This window comes from Tachypleus tridentatus, chromosome 11 (assembly GCF_004210375.1).
Source record: "Tachypleus tridentatus isolate NWPU-2018 chromosome 11, ASM421037v1, whole genome shotgun sequence".
Classification (NCBI taxonomy): Eukaryota; Metazoa; Arthropoda; class Merostomata; order Xiphosura; family Limulidae; genus Tachypleus; species Tachypleus tridentatus.
Window position 1 is genome coordinate 17,588,288 of NC_134835.1, and position 18,284 is coordinate 17,606,571.

The window sequence follows — 18,284 nt, forward strand, 5'->3', positions numbered from 1 at the left end:
GAACGACATCTGTTGAGTTGTTCAATCTGTTGGAATAACAATTGAAAAGCTTAGATTTGTTTTAATTGTTATTAAGCGCAAATCTATACAAAGGGCTGTCTATGGTCTGCCCATAACGGGTATCAGAACTCGAATGTTAGCGTTTTAAAGCTGCAGACCTGCTGCTGAGCCACTGGAGAACTGACAGCTTTGATAACATATGCTAACTAAAACTATATCATTCAATAATTATTTATACAAATAACTACTTCTCGTACGTGGTATCTTAATATTTTATTAGTTATTTAAAATTTCAAAACAGTTATTTTTAGCAGATATCCCCCCATAGCTGGCGAGAGACCCTCAGTAATTCAGAAGTAAACTTAAGACATCCACCCTAAAACAAGATTTCGATAACCATTATACACAAAGTACAAATAAACCATTGTGTATTTTGTTTAAGAACAAATTTACTATGCTAAAACCTTATATTCGATTCCTCTCAGTGAACACACCGCAAGCAGACAATTGTTTAGCTTAGCGTTGCAATAACTAACATATATATACAGAAATACGACAATGTGCGTGTAATTTAAACTTGTGGATTAAGGCGTTCGACTCGAAATATGAAGGTCGCGGGTTCGAATCCCCATCACACCAAACATGCTCGCCCTTTCAGCCGTGCGGGCGTTTTAATGTTACGATCAATCCCACCATTCGTTGGTAAAAAACTAGCCTAAGAGTTGACGGTGTGTGGTGATGACTAGCTGCTTTCTCTCTACTCTTACACTGCTAAATTAAGGACGGCTAACGCACATATCCCTTGAGAAGCTTTGCGCAAAATTCAAAACGAACAAACTTAAACTTGTTATTGTTTAATTTTTTCAGCCTACTCTCTTTTTCTTTCTTTCTTTTTTTTTTATCTATACCTAATACAAGTACTCAAGCATATGATGTACTTATCATTTTATTATTTAAACAATACACACGATCAGGCCCGGTATGATGAGGTAATTAGAGCGCTCAACTTCTAATCTGACGGTCGCGGGCTCGAATTCCGGTCACACCAAACATGCTCGCCCCTTTAGCCATGGGAGTGAATATAATATCTCAGTTAATCCCACTATTCGTTAGTAAAAGTAAGTGATGGGTGGTGATGACTAGCCGCCTTCCTTCTTGATGTACAATGCTAAATTGGAGACGGCGAAATTCAAAACAAACAAACAAATCCAATAAACAACTGAGTTCACGCACTTTTTTTTTTTACTCAACGCGAAATTTGTTATTTCTTTACTTCGTTGTAATTGTTAATGGAATTCTTAATTAAATGTTTCAAAGTAATAGTTCACCGCTGGTACAACGGATAAGTCTACGAATTTACAACGTTAAAATTAGGGGTGCAATTCCTTTTGGTGGACTCAGAAGAGCGCCCGATGTAGCTTTTCTCTAAGAAAAACACCATCCAAAGACATTAAACGAAATTGTTTGTTTGTTTTACGTTTTTTACATAGTGATTTTTGATTTTTTTATTACTTTATACTCCAACCCGAGTGAACAAAATACTTGTGTAACTTAACAAAGTTATTAAAAAATGTCTACAAATTTATAGAAAACCAACGCCGTTAGAATGACTTGCGATTTCTTCGGTACACAGAATAACTAACATTATACACTACGTACACTTGAATTCTTTAGTAAATAAAACAATTTTTATTTTGAATTAGTACAGTGATTCTCCACTAGACAAACTCAATTTAAAATACGACATCAAACTAACTTTACTACAGTTTTAGAATTTTTATTTAAAAAAATTAAATTCATTGATGATAATAAACGTAGGAAATTAATGTACGTGTTTTAAAAAGAAAGCAACACAATTTTTCCATTAAGAAAGCAATTTAAGGAAAAAATGTTATAAAATAAGGTCCTATTATTTTTTAAAATTGCAGCGAGGGTTTGGTTTGTTTTAAATCTTGCGCAAAGCTACACGAGGGCTATCTGCGTTAGCCGTCCCTAATTTAGCAGTGTAAGACTAGAGAGAAGGCAGCTAGTCATCACCACTCACCGCTAACTTTTGGGCTACTCTTTTACCAACGAATAGTGGGATCGACCGTCACTTTATAATGCCCCCACGGCTGAAAGGACGAGCATGTTTAGTGTGGCGGGGATTCGAACCTGCGACCCTCGGATTAAGAGTCAAATGCCTTAACCACCTGGCCATGCTGGGCCCTATTTTATAACATTATTTATTTTGGTACGATACAAAGATTTATTTATTTAAATTTTGGACACATATACATTTTTTTATAAGACATCCAACTGTAATAAAACTTTGTCAGGAACTTCCCTTTATGATATTGGAAAATAGTACAAAGTTTCCCCAAATGTGATTTAAACTGTGGAAGGATTCTGGAAACAGATGAACATTAGCCTCTTATATTTATACTGGTATATAGATAACACGTTTCACCAGTTGTAATGTTTCTTTTAAAAGATATTCATATGCTAAATATATACCTATGTAAATCTCAGTGTAATATTACACTTTTAGAATGTCCGTTATGTTTCATTTATAGATATTAATTCTACGTGGCCAGGTAAGTTAAGGCGTTCGACTCGTAATGCGAGGGTCACGGTTTCGAATCCCCGTCGCACCAAACACGCTTGTCCTTTCAGCCGTGTGGGCGTTATAATGTGTCGGTCAATCCCACTATTCGTTGGTAAAAGAGTAGCCCAAGAGTTGGCAGTGGGTGGTGATGACTAACTGCCTTCCCTCTAGTCTTACACTGCTAAATTAGGGACAGCTAGCTCAGATAATTCTCGTGCAGCTTTGCGCGAAATTCAAACTAAACTTCACAAAAGTTTTTTTTTTGTTTTAGTAACAGTTTTTTCCCATAATTCAACAACGCAGCTTTCGAAAATTTAGTTTTCTTTATGGATTGTAGTTTTTTGTTAAAGCATTACATTGTCTATATTATGTGTAAGTATTTAAAGGAACTAGTTTGTTTGTTTGTTTTTGAATTTCGCACAAAGCTACTCGAGAGCTATCTGAGCTAGCCGTCCCTAATTTAGCAGTGTAAGACTAGAGGGAAGGCAGCTGGTCATCACCACCCACCTCCAACTTTTGGGCTACTTTTTTACCAACGAATAGTGGGATTGACCTTTACATAATAACGCCCCCCACGGCTGAAAGGTCGAACATGTTTGGCGCGACGGGGATGCAAACCCGCGACCCTCAGATTACGAGTCGCACTATCTTACACAATGACCTCAGATATAAAGGAACTAGAGGAGGTTATACATGTTTGTAAGCTTAAATTGTTTCAAAGATATGATTAATGTCAGCTTGTGGACAAACCTAAAACGACGGAGGGAGAAAGAAATATTTTTACATTTTTGCATTTTTTTCTTCCTTAATTAATTTAGATGCTTTTAAATATTTAATTTATTCTAGGTGTGCGAATCTTTAACATGACATAACGTCAAGAAAGTTAATTTCACTTCAACTTCCTTTGTTCTTTGTCATTTCTTTGAAATATCACTTTGTCGGGATGGGAGTTAACTGCAAGGCTGTCAGTTCTGAAAAGCAATAATGGTACCTTTTAATGGTGAGTCAGATGGTATCCCAAGATTACATCTCTCTTATGTTTCATTTGAATGACCAGTCACGTGGGTATCGCTGGTTGTTGTGGTTAGTTTACCGATTTAAGTAAATGATGGAAATTTTGTCATGCTGGCTTAAAAATAAGTTTCATGAGGGAAGAACCAGGCGTATCATTTTGAGTGAGTTGTTCAGCTTGAAAATAAGTTTAAAGAGGGAAGAACCAGGCGTATCATTTTGAGCGAGTTGTTCAGCTTGAAAATAAGTTTAAAGAGGGAAGAACCAGGCGTATCATTTTGAGCGAGTTGTTCAGCTTGAAAATAAGTTTCAAGAGGGAAGAACCAGGCGTATCATTTTGAGCGAGTTGTTCAGCTTGAAAATAAGTTTAAAGAGGGAAGAACCAGGCGTATCATTTTGAGCGAGTTGTTCAGCTTGAAAATAAGTTTCAAGAGGGAAGAACCAGACGTATCATTTTGAGTGAGTTGTTCAGCTTGAAAATAAGTTTCAAGAGGGAAGAACCAGGCGTGTCATTTTGAGTGAGTTGTTCAGCTTGAAAATAAGTTTCAAGAGGGAAGAACCAGGCGTATCATTTTGAGTGAGTTGTTCAGCTTGAAAATAAGTTTCAAGAGGGAAGAACCAGGCGTATCATTTTGAGCGAGTTGTTCAGCTTGAAAATAAGTTTCAAGAGGGAAGAACCAGGCGTATCATTTTGAGCGAGTTGTTCAGCTTGAAAATAAGTTTCAAGAGGGAAGAACCAGGCATATCATTTTGAGTGAGTTGTTCAGCTTGAAAATAAGTTTCAAGAGGGAAGAACCAGGCATATCATTTTGAGTGAGTTGTTCAGCTTGAAAATAAGTTTCAAGAGGGAAGAACCAGGCATATCATTTTGAGTGAGATGTTTAGCTTGAAACTAAGTTTCAAGAGGGAAGAACCAGACGTATCATTTTGAGTGAGTTGTTCAGCTTGAAAATAAGTTTCAAGAAGGAAGAACCAGTCCAATCAATGCACAAGTCCAGTAAAAGTGACTGTCTGTTGTCCCTAAAGTGAAATACACACGATATAAGTCGACCCATTGGAAAGCCATTGGTTCCTGTTGAGACTACTTTCCAGAGTATAAAGATTGATACAGTTAACAATTATTTTCCTCGCCCATCTTTCTATCAAGACATAAGGCTTCCAGTGACTAGACATCAAATAAAAAGAAAGCCGAAAAGGTCAGCCCATCTCTGTACTATTATCTTTGACAGGTTGTGCAAAGCAAATGTTAAGATAAAACTGAATAAACGCACGTTTCTACGAAATAAGTAGAATATTTAGGTCTCGTTGTAACTGCAGAGGTGAAAAACCTAACCCAAAGAGACTAGAGGCTTGTAAACATTATTTTGTACCAAATATAGTGAAACACATTAGTGCATTTCATAGGATTTTATGGAAAGTTTATCCTACATCTAGCAAAACCCTTTATGGAATTAACTAATAGAGATGTAACATTTCGATAAACAAATCAAAATCAAGAAGCATTTGATGAACTACGAGACTCCCTCTTAAAGACATCAATTTGTAAACTATCCAGACTTTAATAAACCCCCCATCCAGTAGCTCAACGATATGTCTGCAGATTTACAAGCTAAAATCCGGGTATCAACATTTATGGTGGGCACAGCACAGATATCCCAGTGCGTATCTTTGTGCTTAACTGCAAATTTTTTAGTAAAACATACATTTCAAGTATGGATGTTTTAGGTTTTGCAATAAGTACAGTTTAAGCTTAACTAGACAGAAACTGAAAGGAATACCATCTAGCATATTAGAGTAGACAGCTAGGGAAAACTGAAGCGAATCACTATGTAACTGAACAAAAATATTTAGCTGTAGTGTATGGTATTAAAAACTACAAGTGTACAAAATGCTTTGTTTCTTTCTGTGGTGGGCCCGGCATGGCAAAGCGTGTTAAGCAGTGCGACTCGTAATCTGAGGGTCGCGGGTTCGCATCCCCGTCGCGCCAAACATGCTCGCCCTTTCAGCCGTGGGGGCGTTATAATATGACGCTCAATCCCACTATTCGTTGCTAAAAGAGTAGCCCAAGAGTTGGCGGTGGGTGGTGATGACTAGCTGCCTTCCCTCTAGTTTTACATTGCTAAATTAGGGATGGCTAGCACAGATAGCCCTCGAGTAACTTTGTGCGAAATTCAAAAACAAGCAAACAAACCATCATGTATCCAATCTACTTTTTTTTTTTAGCTCAAATCTTAAGGTTAATTTAGATTTATTTAGTGATTATAAAGCGGATTTATCTGATAATTCCATGAAAATAAGTTAGTCTGAGATTACTACAGCTCAAAGAAAAATGCAATAAAGCATATGAAATATTTTTCTCTAATGTTTCGATATTTTATACATACAGTTGTAACGTGTTCTCGATATTTTATACACACAGTTGTAACGTGTTCTCGATATTTTATACACACAGTTGTAACGTATTCTCGATATTTTATACACACAGTTGTAACGTGTTCTCGATATTTTATACACACAGTTGTAACGTATTCTCGATATTTTATACACACAGTTGTAACGTGTTCTCGATATTTTATACACACAGTTGTAACGTGTTCTCGATATTTTATACATACAGTTGTAACGTATTCTCGATATTTTATACATACAGTTGTAACGTGTTCTCGATATTTTATACACACAGTTGTAACGTGTTCTCGATATTTTATACACACAGTTGTAACGTATTCTCGATATTTTATACACACAGTTGTAACGTGTTCTCGATATTTTATACACACAGTTGTAACGTATTCTCGATATTTTATACACACAGTTGTAACGTGTTCTCGATATTTTATACATACAGTTGTAACGTGTTCTCGATATTTTATACATACAGTTGTAACGTATTCTCGATATTTTATACATACAGTTGTAACGTGTTCTCGATATTTTATACACACAGTTGTAACGTGTTCTCGATATTTTATACATACTGTTGTAACGTATTCTCGATATTTTATACACACAGTTGTAACGTATTCTCGATATTTTATACATACAGTTGTAACGTGTTCTCGATGTTTTATACATTCAGTTGTAACGTATTCTCAAGTAGTTCTGGGCTTTGTTGATAAATTATGTGAAGTCTAGTCCAACAGTAACACCAGCTTAATTTATTTTTTTAATAACACAAATAATGTTTGTTAAAAGTGAAGTTAATCTGTAGGTTTAAATTCAAATAAAATGATTCAAATAACACTTGACAAAATATCCAAAAACTGGCATACACCTAACTACCTTCTAAAAATACTTGTAAAATTTCAGCCAAAAACACAATGACTCTCACTGTCTAACTAAGTTACAGATATAATAATAATCATTGTTTAACTGGTATTGAACTAACTCAATCATTAACTCACTCCTTCACTAAGTCTCGTATTTTATTATATTCATTTCTACCTAGCACACAAAATGTCTATGTTATTTTGTCACACACCTTCTAGGAATAAAAAAAAAAACATTTAAATTAAAATGTTAAAAAGAGAGTTTACAATCCTTCCCACTTCTTAGGTTTTAAAGTATTGTAAACAGTCCTAATGTACAAATAAAGCAGTACAGTAAACTGTCCAGTTACTAAGATTTCTCCATTTCTCTTCTCTGAGTGTTATGGTATGATGAAGGGATAATATCTTGATTAATGCCCTATCATCATGTGCTCTCCGATCATTTGGAAGCTTCTCCTTCATTAAGTGGTCCAGTTTGTCACTGGTAGCTTTGTCCTTGGTGATGATCTAGAATTGGTCTCAAGAGAAACCCTGGGCTCTAACCCGTATCATCAATTATTTTCAGTACAACATATGGCTTATCTCAATAATTACTTAAGGTTGAGCCCCCCGCTAGTACGGAGGTATGTCACCGGATTTACAACGCTAAAATCAGGGGCTCGATTCCCCTCGGTGGGCTCAGCAGATAGCCCGATGTGGCTTTGCTATAAGAAAAACACACACACATAAATTTGGAGTTCATCCTGTCTTACAATGAGCATTATACAACTATACCATGTCATCTTAATGAAATCCAGTTTTATCAGCATTAACATCATAGGAACGTTTCCTTTTATCACTAGCTAGCTCACTTAAGTTTTCCTCCACTGAAGTCACATATAATATCAATAATATTCATTAGTTTCTCTGCACTTTCTGCATTTTCAGTGATTATTCCACAGAAAAGTATAGAAGGTTTAAGAGCAGTTGAGGCTTTCTCCTAAACATCAATGATGATGGTGAGTTGCCTTTAGTTTCATGTAGAGTCATTCCAGGGGCGTAAATTTTTTACACCCGATGGGGGGATGATTTTTGTAACCACTTATGTGGACTGTTCAATTTGCAAATTGGTAATCTCTGATTACGTGAACCTGAAAGCTGTAAACATGCAGTCACAGAGTAATATTGTTGCCACGATACTTCAAGGTTTCCATTTAGGTTTGTATAAGTGAGGTGTTGTGAACAGTTTTCAAAATGTTAATAGAATAAAGACAAATGTCACAAATTAACTGCCACATGAATTTGTTCCTGCACACTGCACAGTATAAAATATGACCATTATACTTGACAAGGTTACTAATAACTTTCATTGCATGAATTACGTTTCAAATATTAATAAAATTAGTAATTACCCTTGATAAGTTTATATCTACTGAAAAACTGTCCATGTTGTTTGATAAAAATAATTAAAATGTCTTTGCAAACTCTTGAAAATTACACATCAATAAAATGTAGCACATAATTATTCATACTTTTCATTGAAGTAAGATTCATTTAGTCCTCTGGTCTACATGTTCCCAAACGTAGACCTCCTTTGTGATGATCTGTTTATGAATTATTTCATAAGTTCTTCTATATTTATCTTGTCGACCTCATCTTTGTGAATGTGACAAACTACCACATGGTTGAGACAGCACTGAGACATAGTTAACCTTAACCACGTCTTCAACCGTCTTAATGCAGAAAAGCTGCGTTCACATTCGCAGCTGGATACTGGACATACAAGCAAAATTTTTATGAGAAGAAACACTTTACTAAACATCTGCTGGCTTGTTTCATGCACTTTACAGTAAGCATCCTTCACACCTTTCGGAGATACTGCTTTTGTTGTTCCTTTGAACATGGGCAACTGAAACTCGAGCCGTTGTGCAGAGATTTCTGGATAGAAGTTTATAACCGAGTTGTCAATCTTGCCAGATGTGATCAAGTGCCAGATATTACCTCAAGTCATTGTTGTCTGCATTGGATCTAGTGGTCAGATGTTCTATGACTGTGTCCACAAATTCAAAATATTGGCTTCTGTAGTAATCTCTAGCTGTTGCAGAATGGTGTGCTGAGCCATCACCTGTGATCCTTCTGGGGGGTCTGCGAATGCGTGGTTGTTCAATAGGCACCAGATCTAGGGAAGTTACCTTTTACCCAGCTTCATCAAATATCTTGTTGTAATTTTCCTCTTTTCGCAATACCCACAATTGCTCAACTGTCATTGCAGATGCTTCAATCATGCCAGATACTGTCGCTGATTTTGCTTGGAATGCACGGTTTAGTTCCCCTAATGCAGCTAATTGATGCTGAGCCATGAACAATCCTAAAACTGTATTTCCTTTGTCAAATCTGTCCAGCAGACCTCGTGCTTTCACTGTTACATCTGATTTTTCATTTGCTAATTCAGACAAAGAATCAACAATGACACTGTAGTGATCATTAGCACATGTAATTGCAGATAGGTGGCACAACCAGCGTGTTGGACACAGTGGGTGGATGTATTTAACTGGACCATTGTGGCTGTCTGACGATACAATATTTTCAAAGATTGTCTAGTATTTGCCTGACTTCTGAAGCAAGACACCAAGTTCATGTACCCACTGGATAGAATCTCGAACACATTCACAAGCTTCAACTGCATGTTGCATTATTAAATTAGCCTTGTGTGCTCCGCAGTGAAAAAACAAAGCTGACTGTTGCTTCTTTTTTATTTTTGCCTGGCATCCACTGTACGCACCACTCATGTTAGCGACTCCATCACAAGTTTGTGCTCTTAATCCTGACAGTGGTAAATTGAATCTAGTCAGTACATCAAGTATAGTCGAGGATATTGTTTCACCAGTTGTATTGGAAACACTGTACAAACCAAGAAATGTCTCATGGACGTCAAGGTTCTCATCTATGTATCGTACACATATTGCTTCCTGTTCGGCATCTGTAACATCTTGAGTGCCATTAACCATTAATGCAAAGATTTTACTTTGCTGCACTTAGTGTGCTATGTTCCTCAGTATTTGATGGCTGAACATCTCCATTATTTCATTCTGAGCCTGGGGTGATGTGAATGTGGTTTTCTTTGACAAGTAGGCCGTCAACTCAGGATCTTCCTCTTCCAGGAGCTTCATTAACTGCAGGAAGATCCCCTCCGTATCAGTATGTCCACGTAATGCTAAACCTTGATGCAGTAAGAAACGTAAACTTCTGAATATTTTGGCTAGACTTCTTTTGCATTTTTCCTGCTGCTTCTTTTTTCCATCATGTAGCTGGACAGTCACTGGAGTTACATCAAGTGAACCTTTTGGAGATATAGCGAATCTGTGCTGAGAGGAGGATTGGTGTTCGTTGAATTTCTGTTTTGCCTTTTTCCAGTTGCAAAAACCGGTGGATATGAAGGTATACTTCACTGGCCTCTCCAATGTCCCTGTAAAAAGGCCTCTATCTTCCGCCTTGGCACAATGAAAGCATATGACTTTTTGAGTCTTATTGTCTAAGTGCAGCCATAGGAACTCATCAAACCACTTGCCCTGGGTTTATAAGGTTACAAATATGGTTTCGATGTTCACAATGTGCAGGACACAAATAACCCATTTCGTAGCCTTACTCTTAATAACAAACAAGCAAAAATCATTTGCCTCTGGTGGGTCAGCACTAAACTTGCGAACAATGTTAAAATTTGGAGTTCAATTCTTCGCGGCGACAGAGTACAGAAAGCTCATTGTGAAGCTTTGCTCTCACACAAAATAACCATATACTTTGACATAAATAAATAAACGTATAACAATCACTATAATATTATTACCAGCTCATTTCGAACATGTACATCCTAGCAAATTATAACAGAAAACAAAATACTTAATTTTTAAGTTCTGGGCACTTTTCCGTTCTCTAACTAAAAAAATGCAATAGCGGTTTTCCTTTATACTCTGACAGATGTCCCTTCGCAACACGTGCTTTTCTTTTTTCACAGAGAAATCAGCAAACAGGTCATTATAGTACAATGGGTGAGAAATCAGCAAACAGGTCATTATAGTACAATGGGTGAGAAATCATCAAACAGGTCATTATAGTACAATGGGTGAGAAATCAGCAAACAGGTCATTATAGTACAATGGGTGAGAAATCAGCAAACAGGTCATTATAGTACAATGGGTGAGAAATCCGTAAGTATATACTATATTTTCCCACTTTTACTCAAATGACATTTTACGTACAGTTATAACTTTTCCACTCAAGTAATGCACATTTTTGTATCTTTAACACATTCTGCCCCAGAGATTTTGTTAGGTGATTTATATGATGTTCCAAAAATTTATAAGGTCTAGAATGTCGGATTTATTCCGTGGTGTGCAAACACTTCCATTCCGTAATTATAAGCCTGGCATGGCCAAGAGGTTGCGGGCGCTCTACACGTAATCTGCGGTTCGCAGGTTCCAATCACCGTCCCACCAAACACGCACGTTCTATCTGCTGTGAAGGCGTTATAAGTTAATTATCACCCCCATTATCTGTTTGTAAGAATGCAGTTCAAGAGCTGGCGGTGAGTAGTGATGACTAACTGTCTTCCCTCTAGTCTTTCACTGCTAAATGAGGGATGCTACTGTAGATAGTCTTCATGTAGCTTTGGACGAAAGTTGAAATAAACTGAACTAAAATCACACCACTTGTAGTCCTTGTGCTATAGTTTAAACTTAAGGAATATCAGTTGTAAGAATTTGGATACTAGACAATGAATGGCTAATGTGTGTGTGTGCTTTCTTATAGCAAAGCCACATTAGGCTATCTGCTGAGTCCACTGAGGGGAATCGAATCTATGTGTTTAGCGTTGTAAATTCGTAGATTTCCAGCTGTACCAGCGGGAACGAAATGGCCTATTCCGATTTCATGATGTTTAAGGTTATTTTCATTAAAAAAAATTGAAGATTACATATACTATACCATACATTCTAAAATCAATATTGTTGATATCTAACGTATCTATGTAAATACTTTATTACCAGGATATAATATGCTCCAATTAATTATTTTTCCACAGGTGTTTTAAGTTGTTGGACAACAAGCTATCAATCCCTTCTATGGCAACAGAGATGTGATATGCGTCATTCATCTAATCGTTTTCATTGGACGTTGTGACATGACGTCATAAAGATTTGATGCTCCACCACACAGAATCGCTGAACAAATGGCGTGAAGAGTAGGGGTTACACGTTCGTTAGTATGTTTACTGAGTTAAATTCATAGTATTGTAAGATAATCACAATAACATATCCGGTTCTATTCATTTTTATTCCGGCAACTGTGCAGTACGTATAAACATTTGATTTTGTTATTTTCATGATGAATGAAGGTAATATCCATGACCCAAATTTGGAAAAAAATCGACAGTATAATGTTTATGATGGAAAGATAGTAGGTTTGTATGACTTAGGAGGCACAATAGGTCGCGGCCATTTTGCAGTTGTTAAGTTGGCGAAACATGTTTTTACGGGGGAAAAAGTTGCTGTGAAAGTAATCGACAAAACAAAACTCGACGAGATTTCTCGCACGCACCTGTTCCAAGAGGTCCGATGTATGAAATTGGTACAGCACCCTAATGTAGTGAGACTGTATGAAGTTATAGACACACAAACAAAACTTTATTTGATTTTGGAGCTGGGAGATGGTGGGGATATGTATGATTATATCATGAAACATGACAAGGGGGTAGATGAGGAAACGGCTAGAAAGTTTTTCCGGCAGATTGTACGTGCTATTTCCTATTGCCACAGGCTTCATGTTGTTCATCGAGATTTGAAACCAGAAAATGTAATATTCTTCGAAAAACTTGGAATGGTTAAATTGACAGACTTTGGTTTCAGCAATAGATATTATCCGGGACAAAAACTAAAAACGTCTTGTGGATCTCTAGCCTATTCTGCTCCAGAGATTTTGTTAGGTGACTCGTATGATGCACCAAAAGTTGGTAAGTATAGTGAAAACTAACTTGATCAAATATGTTTTAAAATGACTTTTTCCAGTTTTTGCTTATTTGTTTTTAATCATGAGTTAGAAGTACAATCTTGCATTGTGGTCAGTTCTCAGAAGTGTTGACGTGATTTTTCTTTGAATATTGTTCATTAGTTTAACTTCACACAATATCTTTGGAGTTGTCATATTATGTTCAGTATTGTAAAATGAACGTCATATCCAGATTTCTCAAAATGTGGCTGAAAGAACGATGTGTGAACATCAAAACATCAGTACTCCCTTATCTTGTAAGTGAAAAAATGCTAATATTATACGTTAAAATCTGCACACTTTAGCTGGTCATGTAACTTAGTAGCTTGGATGTGTTACCCTGGGAATGATGCATGAAAGTTTTCTCAAGTTTAACTTTTGGTAATTATGCAAATATTTCTTTAGGAGAAGAAATTCTGTGGTTAATTATTGGACAGGAAATTGTTCATTTTGAAAATAATAAATATCTTGAACATTATTATCCATTCACTGATGAAAATGAAATAGAAACCCTAATTCACTGATGTTAGTATATATAATATTGTTCTGGACTGGTTAAAATGATGTATAATTCAGAGTATTACCTATATATCTAATATAAGTTAAGTATTACCAGTTATACCTATAAGTGGATGTGTGTTAAGTTTTATTTCAAATAATGATACTTTAATATTTCTTTTCTATACGTATTAATATTTTTATAAAATGTTTTCTTACTCTCTCTAATGTTTTTAAACTTGACATGAAAACTGTTTGTAAGGGCCACTCCTGATTGTTCATGTAATTAAATATAACCTGTTTTGTATATTTACATGAATATGTTCTATAATAAGATAAGTTAACCAGCTAGAATGACCAAACACGGTAATAAAGTTAAACTATTAACACATTATCCCAATGTCCTTATCTCTGGCAACATGGTGATTGAGGAAGTAATAAAATTCCAATACACTTTTCTTCCTAATCAAAACCACATTGCTGTCGCAATGCTTGTACCTTTTGAAATAGAGAAACTGGGTCAATACATTTTACATAAAGGTTTTTTATAGGGATAAAACAAATTTAAAAGGAATATTTTTATCTAGTCAGAAACTCATTCCTTAATAAGTGTACAAAACTGTTTCTAACTGGTCAGAAACCCATTCCTTAATAAGTGTACAAAACTGTTTCTAACTGGTCAGAAACCCATTCCTTAATAAGTGTACAAAACTGTTTCTAACTGGTCAGAAACCCATTCCTTAATAAGTGTACACAACTGTTTCTAACTGGTCAGAAACCCATTCCTTAATAAGTGTACAAAACTGTTTCTAACTGGTCAGAATCCCATTCCTTAATAAGTATACAAAACTGTTTCTAACTGGTCAGAAACCCATTCCTTAATAAGTGTACAAAACTGTTTCTAACTGGTCAGAAACCCATTCCTTAATAAGTATACAAAACTCTGGTCAGAAACCCATTCCTTAATAAGTATACAAAACTCTGGTCAGAAACCCATTCCTTAATAAGTATACAAAACTGTTTTTAACTGGTCAGAAACCCATTCCTTAATAAGTGTACAAAACTGTTTAACTAGTCAGAAACCTATTCCTTAATAAGTCTACAAAACTGTTTCTAACTAGTCAGAAACCCATTCCTTAATAAATCTACAAAACTGTTTTTAACTAGTCAGAAACCCATTCTTTAATAAGTGTACAAAACTATTTCTAAGTGGTCAGAAACCCATTCCTTAATAAGTGTACAAAACTGTTTTTAACTGGTCAGAAACCCATTCCTAAATAAGTATACAAAATTGTTTCTAACTGGTCAGAAACCCATTTCTTAATAAGTGTACAAAACTGTTTCTAACTGGTCAGAAACCCATTCCTTAATAAGTGTACAAAACTGTTTTTAACTGGTCAGAAACCCATTCCTAAATAAGTATACAAAATTGTTTCTAACTGGTCAGAAACCCATTTCTTAATAAGTGTACAAAACTGTTTCTAACTGGTCAGAAACCCATTCCTTAATAAGTGTACAAAACTGTTTCTAACTGGTCAGAAACCCATTCCTTAATAAGTGTACAAAACTGTTTCTAACTAGTCAGAAACCCATTCCTTAATAAGTGTACAAAACTGTTTCTAACTAGTCAGAAACCCATTCCTTAATAAGTGTACAAAACTGTTTCTAACTAGTCAGAAACCCATTCCTTAATAAGTGTACCAAACTTTTTCTAAGTGGTCAGACACTCATTCCTTAATAAGTCTACAAAACTGTTTCTAACTGGTCAGAAACACATTCTTTAATAAGTTTACAAAACTGTTTCTAAATAGTCAGAAGCCCATTCCTTAATAAGTGTACAAAACATTTTCTAAGTGGTCAGAAACTCATTCCTTAATAAGTCTACAAAACTGTTTCTAACTGGTCGGAAACCCATTCCTTAATAAGTGTACAAAACTGTTTCTAACTGGTCAGAAACCCATTCCTTAATAAGTGTACAAAACTGTTACTTACTGGTCAGAAACGCATTCCTTAATAAGTGTACAAAACTGTTTCTAACTGGTCAGAAACCCATTCCTTAATAAGTCTACAAAACTGTTTCTAACTGGTAGATGCAAAACTTTCAAGGAGGTTACAAATTAATGAAACTTTAGTGATTCATGTTGTTGCTACTGTGAGTTCTTGGATTCATTATCTCACTGAGTGAAACACCAAAGTTTAAAGATTGAACAAAAATTACGAAAGAGTGAGGAATAGAAGTTACAGAACACTTGTTTATCAAAGTGTCATTTGTGACTTGAATTGTTAAATGTATTTGTGTCACCAAAAGTATACAGAAGATAATGATGGGCTTATGAGAGATTTAATGTTATTAAAAGTAAAGACTGATATTGTAAAGTGTCTAATTTGTGCATAGGAAAGTAAGAATTTCTTTGAATTAAATTCTTGTTTGGGTTTAGAAATTAATTTAAAACCCTGGTCTTGAAAAAGTTTGTTGTGAAACTGGAAAGTTTTTATTTACATTCAGATGATAGAAAGAATGATTTGCATTGGGGTCAGTATTTCTAAACTATGACATTGAAAATCTCTCACTTCAATCTTTAGAGAAATTGATTGAGTAAATGTGTCTTCTTTTCATGACACTTAAGGAGTATTTTTTTTTAGGTTACAGAGGATTGTTTTCTAACATCAAGAAACTGGTCTTACACATGGGGATGTATAGAAAGACCTTTAAGTAATTCTGAAAGTAGTAATTATAAATCCTTTGAATATTTTAATAAAACCAGTTCCTTAGTTTAATAAGTTTCTTTTTTTTAACGTACTTAGGAAGATGTCTTTGGAAGGTTATAAGGTTTTCATATCTTAAAGGTGGTCAAGCTAGCCTAGAAAGAATCTATCCTTTCTAAAATTTTGTTTTAACAACACCCATTTTAAAATGACTGAATATGAAAACCAAAATCATTGATAAATTGATGGTTTATATAATTAGTGTTCCAACCATTATTGTGTTGTGTTGCAGCCAGCCTGACAAACTCTGAACTGAGTGATAAACATTGTTAGCAATGGGTATAGTGGACTTAATAGTGTTATTCACCATTCTTTTTTCTTGAAAAATCCTAATTAATTAAATAAATAATGTACCATTAAAAATACAACAGGCCTTATTTCACTATTGTATGACATATAATGTTATTCTTCTGTATAGTACATGATAGAACGAATATTACAGAGGAATGCATATAGTTCAACACAGTAGAACATGATGACACAAAAATATGTTCTCTTGTAAATAAAGTATATCATGTTCTGTCATTATTAATTAATTATGATAATTTAATATTACATTCAGATAATTGCTATTAAATGTCATCAGTTTTAAAAGCTTACTATCAGGTTTGTATAAATCCACAGTATCATGCAGTATAGGTCCTGTTAAAGACTGAACATTTTCAAGTTCTGAAATCTGGTGTATACATGTTATTGAAACATAATTTTCAATCAGAGTAAACTATGTGCTTAGAGCAAAACTAACAGTTAACCTGGCCATCAGCTTAACTGACTAAATATACTTGTTTTACATGTCTTCTTATAAAGATTAGACCGCATTGTTTCATATCTTGGACACCTTCTCTGCAATTAAATGTGAAAACCTAGACTAAACACTACAGGCATAGAAGTGGTTGACATGCTATTTCTACTGGCAAAATTTTTGGTAACTGTTAGTGTAGACTCAATGAAACTGAATTGTTCATATTTTATCAACTATATTATTATAAACCACTTCATCGTCCGAAACACTGGCCAACCAGCAAATTAGTTTTACTAGTTCTTACACTACTATACATCCACCTTCCAGTGTACACCCAGAATTAATCTTACTGCTGGTAACAGTAATTTACATCCAATGAGTAACATGTAATGTAAGCAGTAATTTTTATCAAGGAGTTTCTTTATTTTCATAATAAGTTGATTGACTTACAAAATGGCTTCTATTTGGCAGTAATGGTGTGCAGCATTTTCAGGGATTAAGAGCAGAACCAACAGTTTTCTGAAATAAAAGAGAGTTGATTTCAATATTAGTTTCCAAGTGTTGGGTGTATAAGCTTATACTGTTAGTTCAAAATTAAATATGAAACTACAATTAATAACCCTGGCCATTATAAAGGAGCTTTCATAAGTGAAAAACTAACACCTACAAGTTCACTGTAACAACCTTTGCTCATGAAAATTATGGATATAAATATTGCCTAGACCACTATACTGTAATAGTTCAGCTGGCCTTATGAACCCTAGTATTAGGTGGGAGATATTAAATATGGCAGATTTAGTGTGGTTAACATATTATACTCTCACTCGTGAGTTCTTACAATTGTTAATGTACTTTTCTTCTGGTAATGTTGTGATTGTTTAATCTGTTACTCTTTTGAATTACAGCAAAGTAAAATAATAAATAATTGGTGTTAGAAACAAAACAAATAGTAGAATAATCAATCAGTCTCTTCCACCAAGCTGTATCCTGTTGTTAGTGATAAAGCAATTAGGAGTCTCTTCCATCCAAGCTGTATCCTGTTGTTAGTGGTAGAGCAATTATGAGTCTCTTCTATCCAAGCTGTATCCTGTTATTAGTGGTAGAGCAATTATGAGTCTCTTCTATCCAAGCTGTATCCTGTTGTTAGTGATAAAGCAATTATGAGTCTCTTCCATCCAAGCTGTATCCTGTTGTTAGTGATAAAGCAATTAGGAGTCTCTTCCATCCAAGCTGTATCCTGTTATTAGTGGTAGAGCAATTAGGAGTCTCTTCCATCCAAGCTGTATCCTGTTGTTAGTGGTAGAGCAATTAGCAGTCTCTTCCATCCAAGCTGTATCCTGTTGTTAGTGGTAGAGCAATTAGGATTTCAGGTTGTATCTATAAAAATACTGAA

At 35.1% G+C, this 18,284-nt stretch overlaps 1 protein-coding gene across 4 annotated transcripts in view; it reads left to right on the top strand.

Moving 5' to 3' along the window:
* The first annotated feature begins 12,044 nt into the window (after positions 1-12,044).
* LOC143231720 (uncharacterized) overlaps positions 12,045-18,284 on the top strand; it is a 37,123-nt gene continuing 30,883 nt past the window's right edge. For 3 of the 4 annotated variants that reach the window (XR_013017130.1, XR_013017131.1, XR_013017132.1), the window contains exon 1: positions 12,046-12,850. Coding sequence is in view for 1 of the 4 variants with exons in the window: in XM_076466331.1 (XP_076322446.1) it covers positions 12,223-12,850 (628 nt within the window). In the remaining 3 variants the exon portion in view is untranslated. Of the gene's footprint in view, positions 12,851-18,284 lie in introns of all 4 variants that reach the window. The other variant, XM_076466331.1, reaches the window with a different exon arrangement.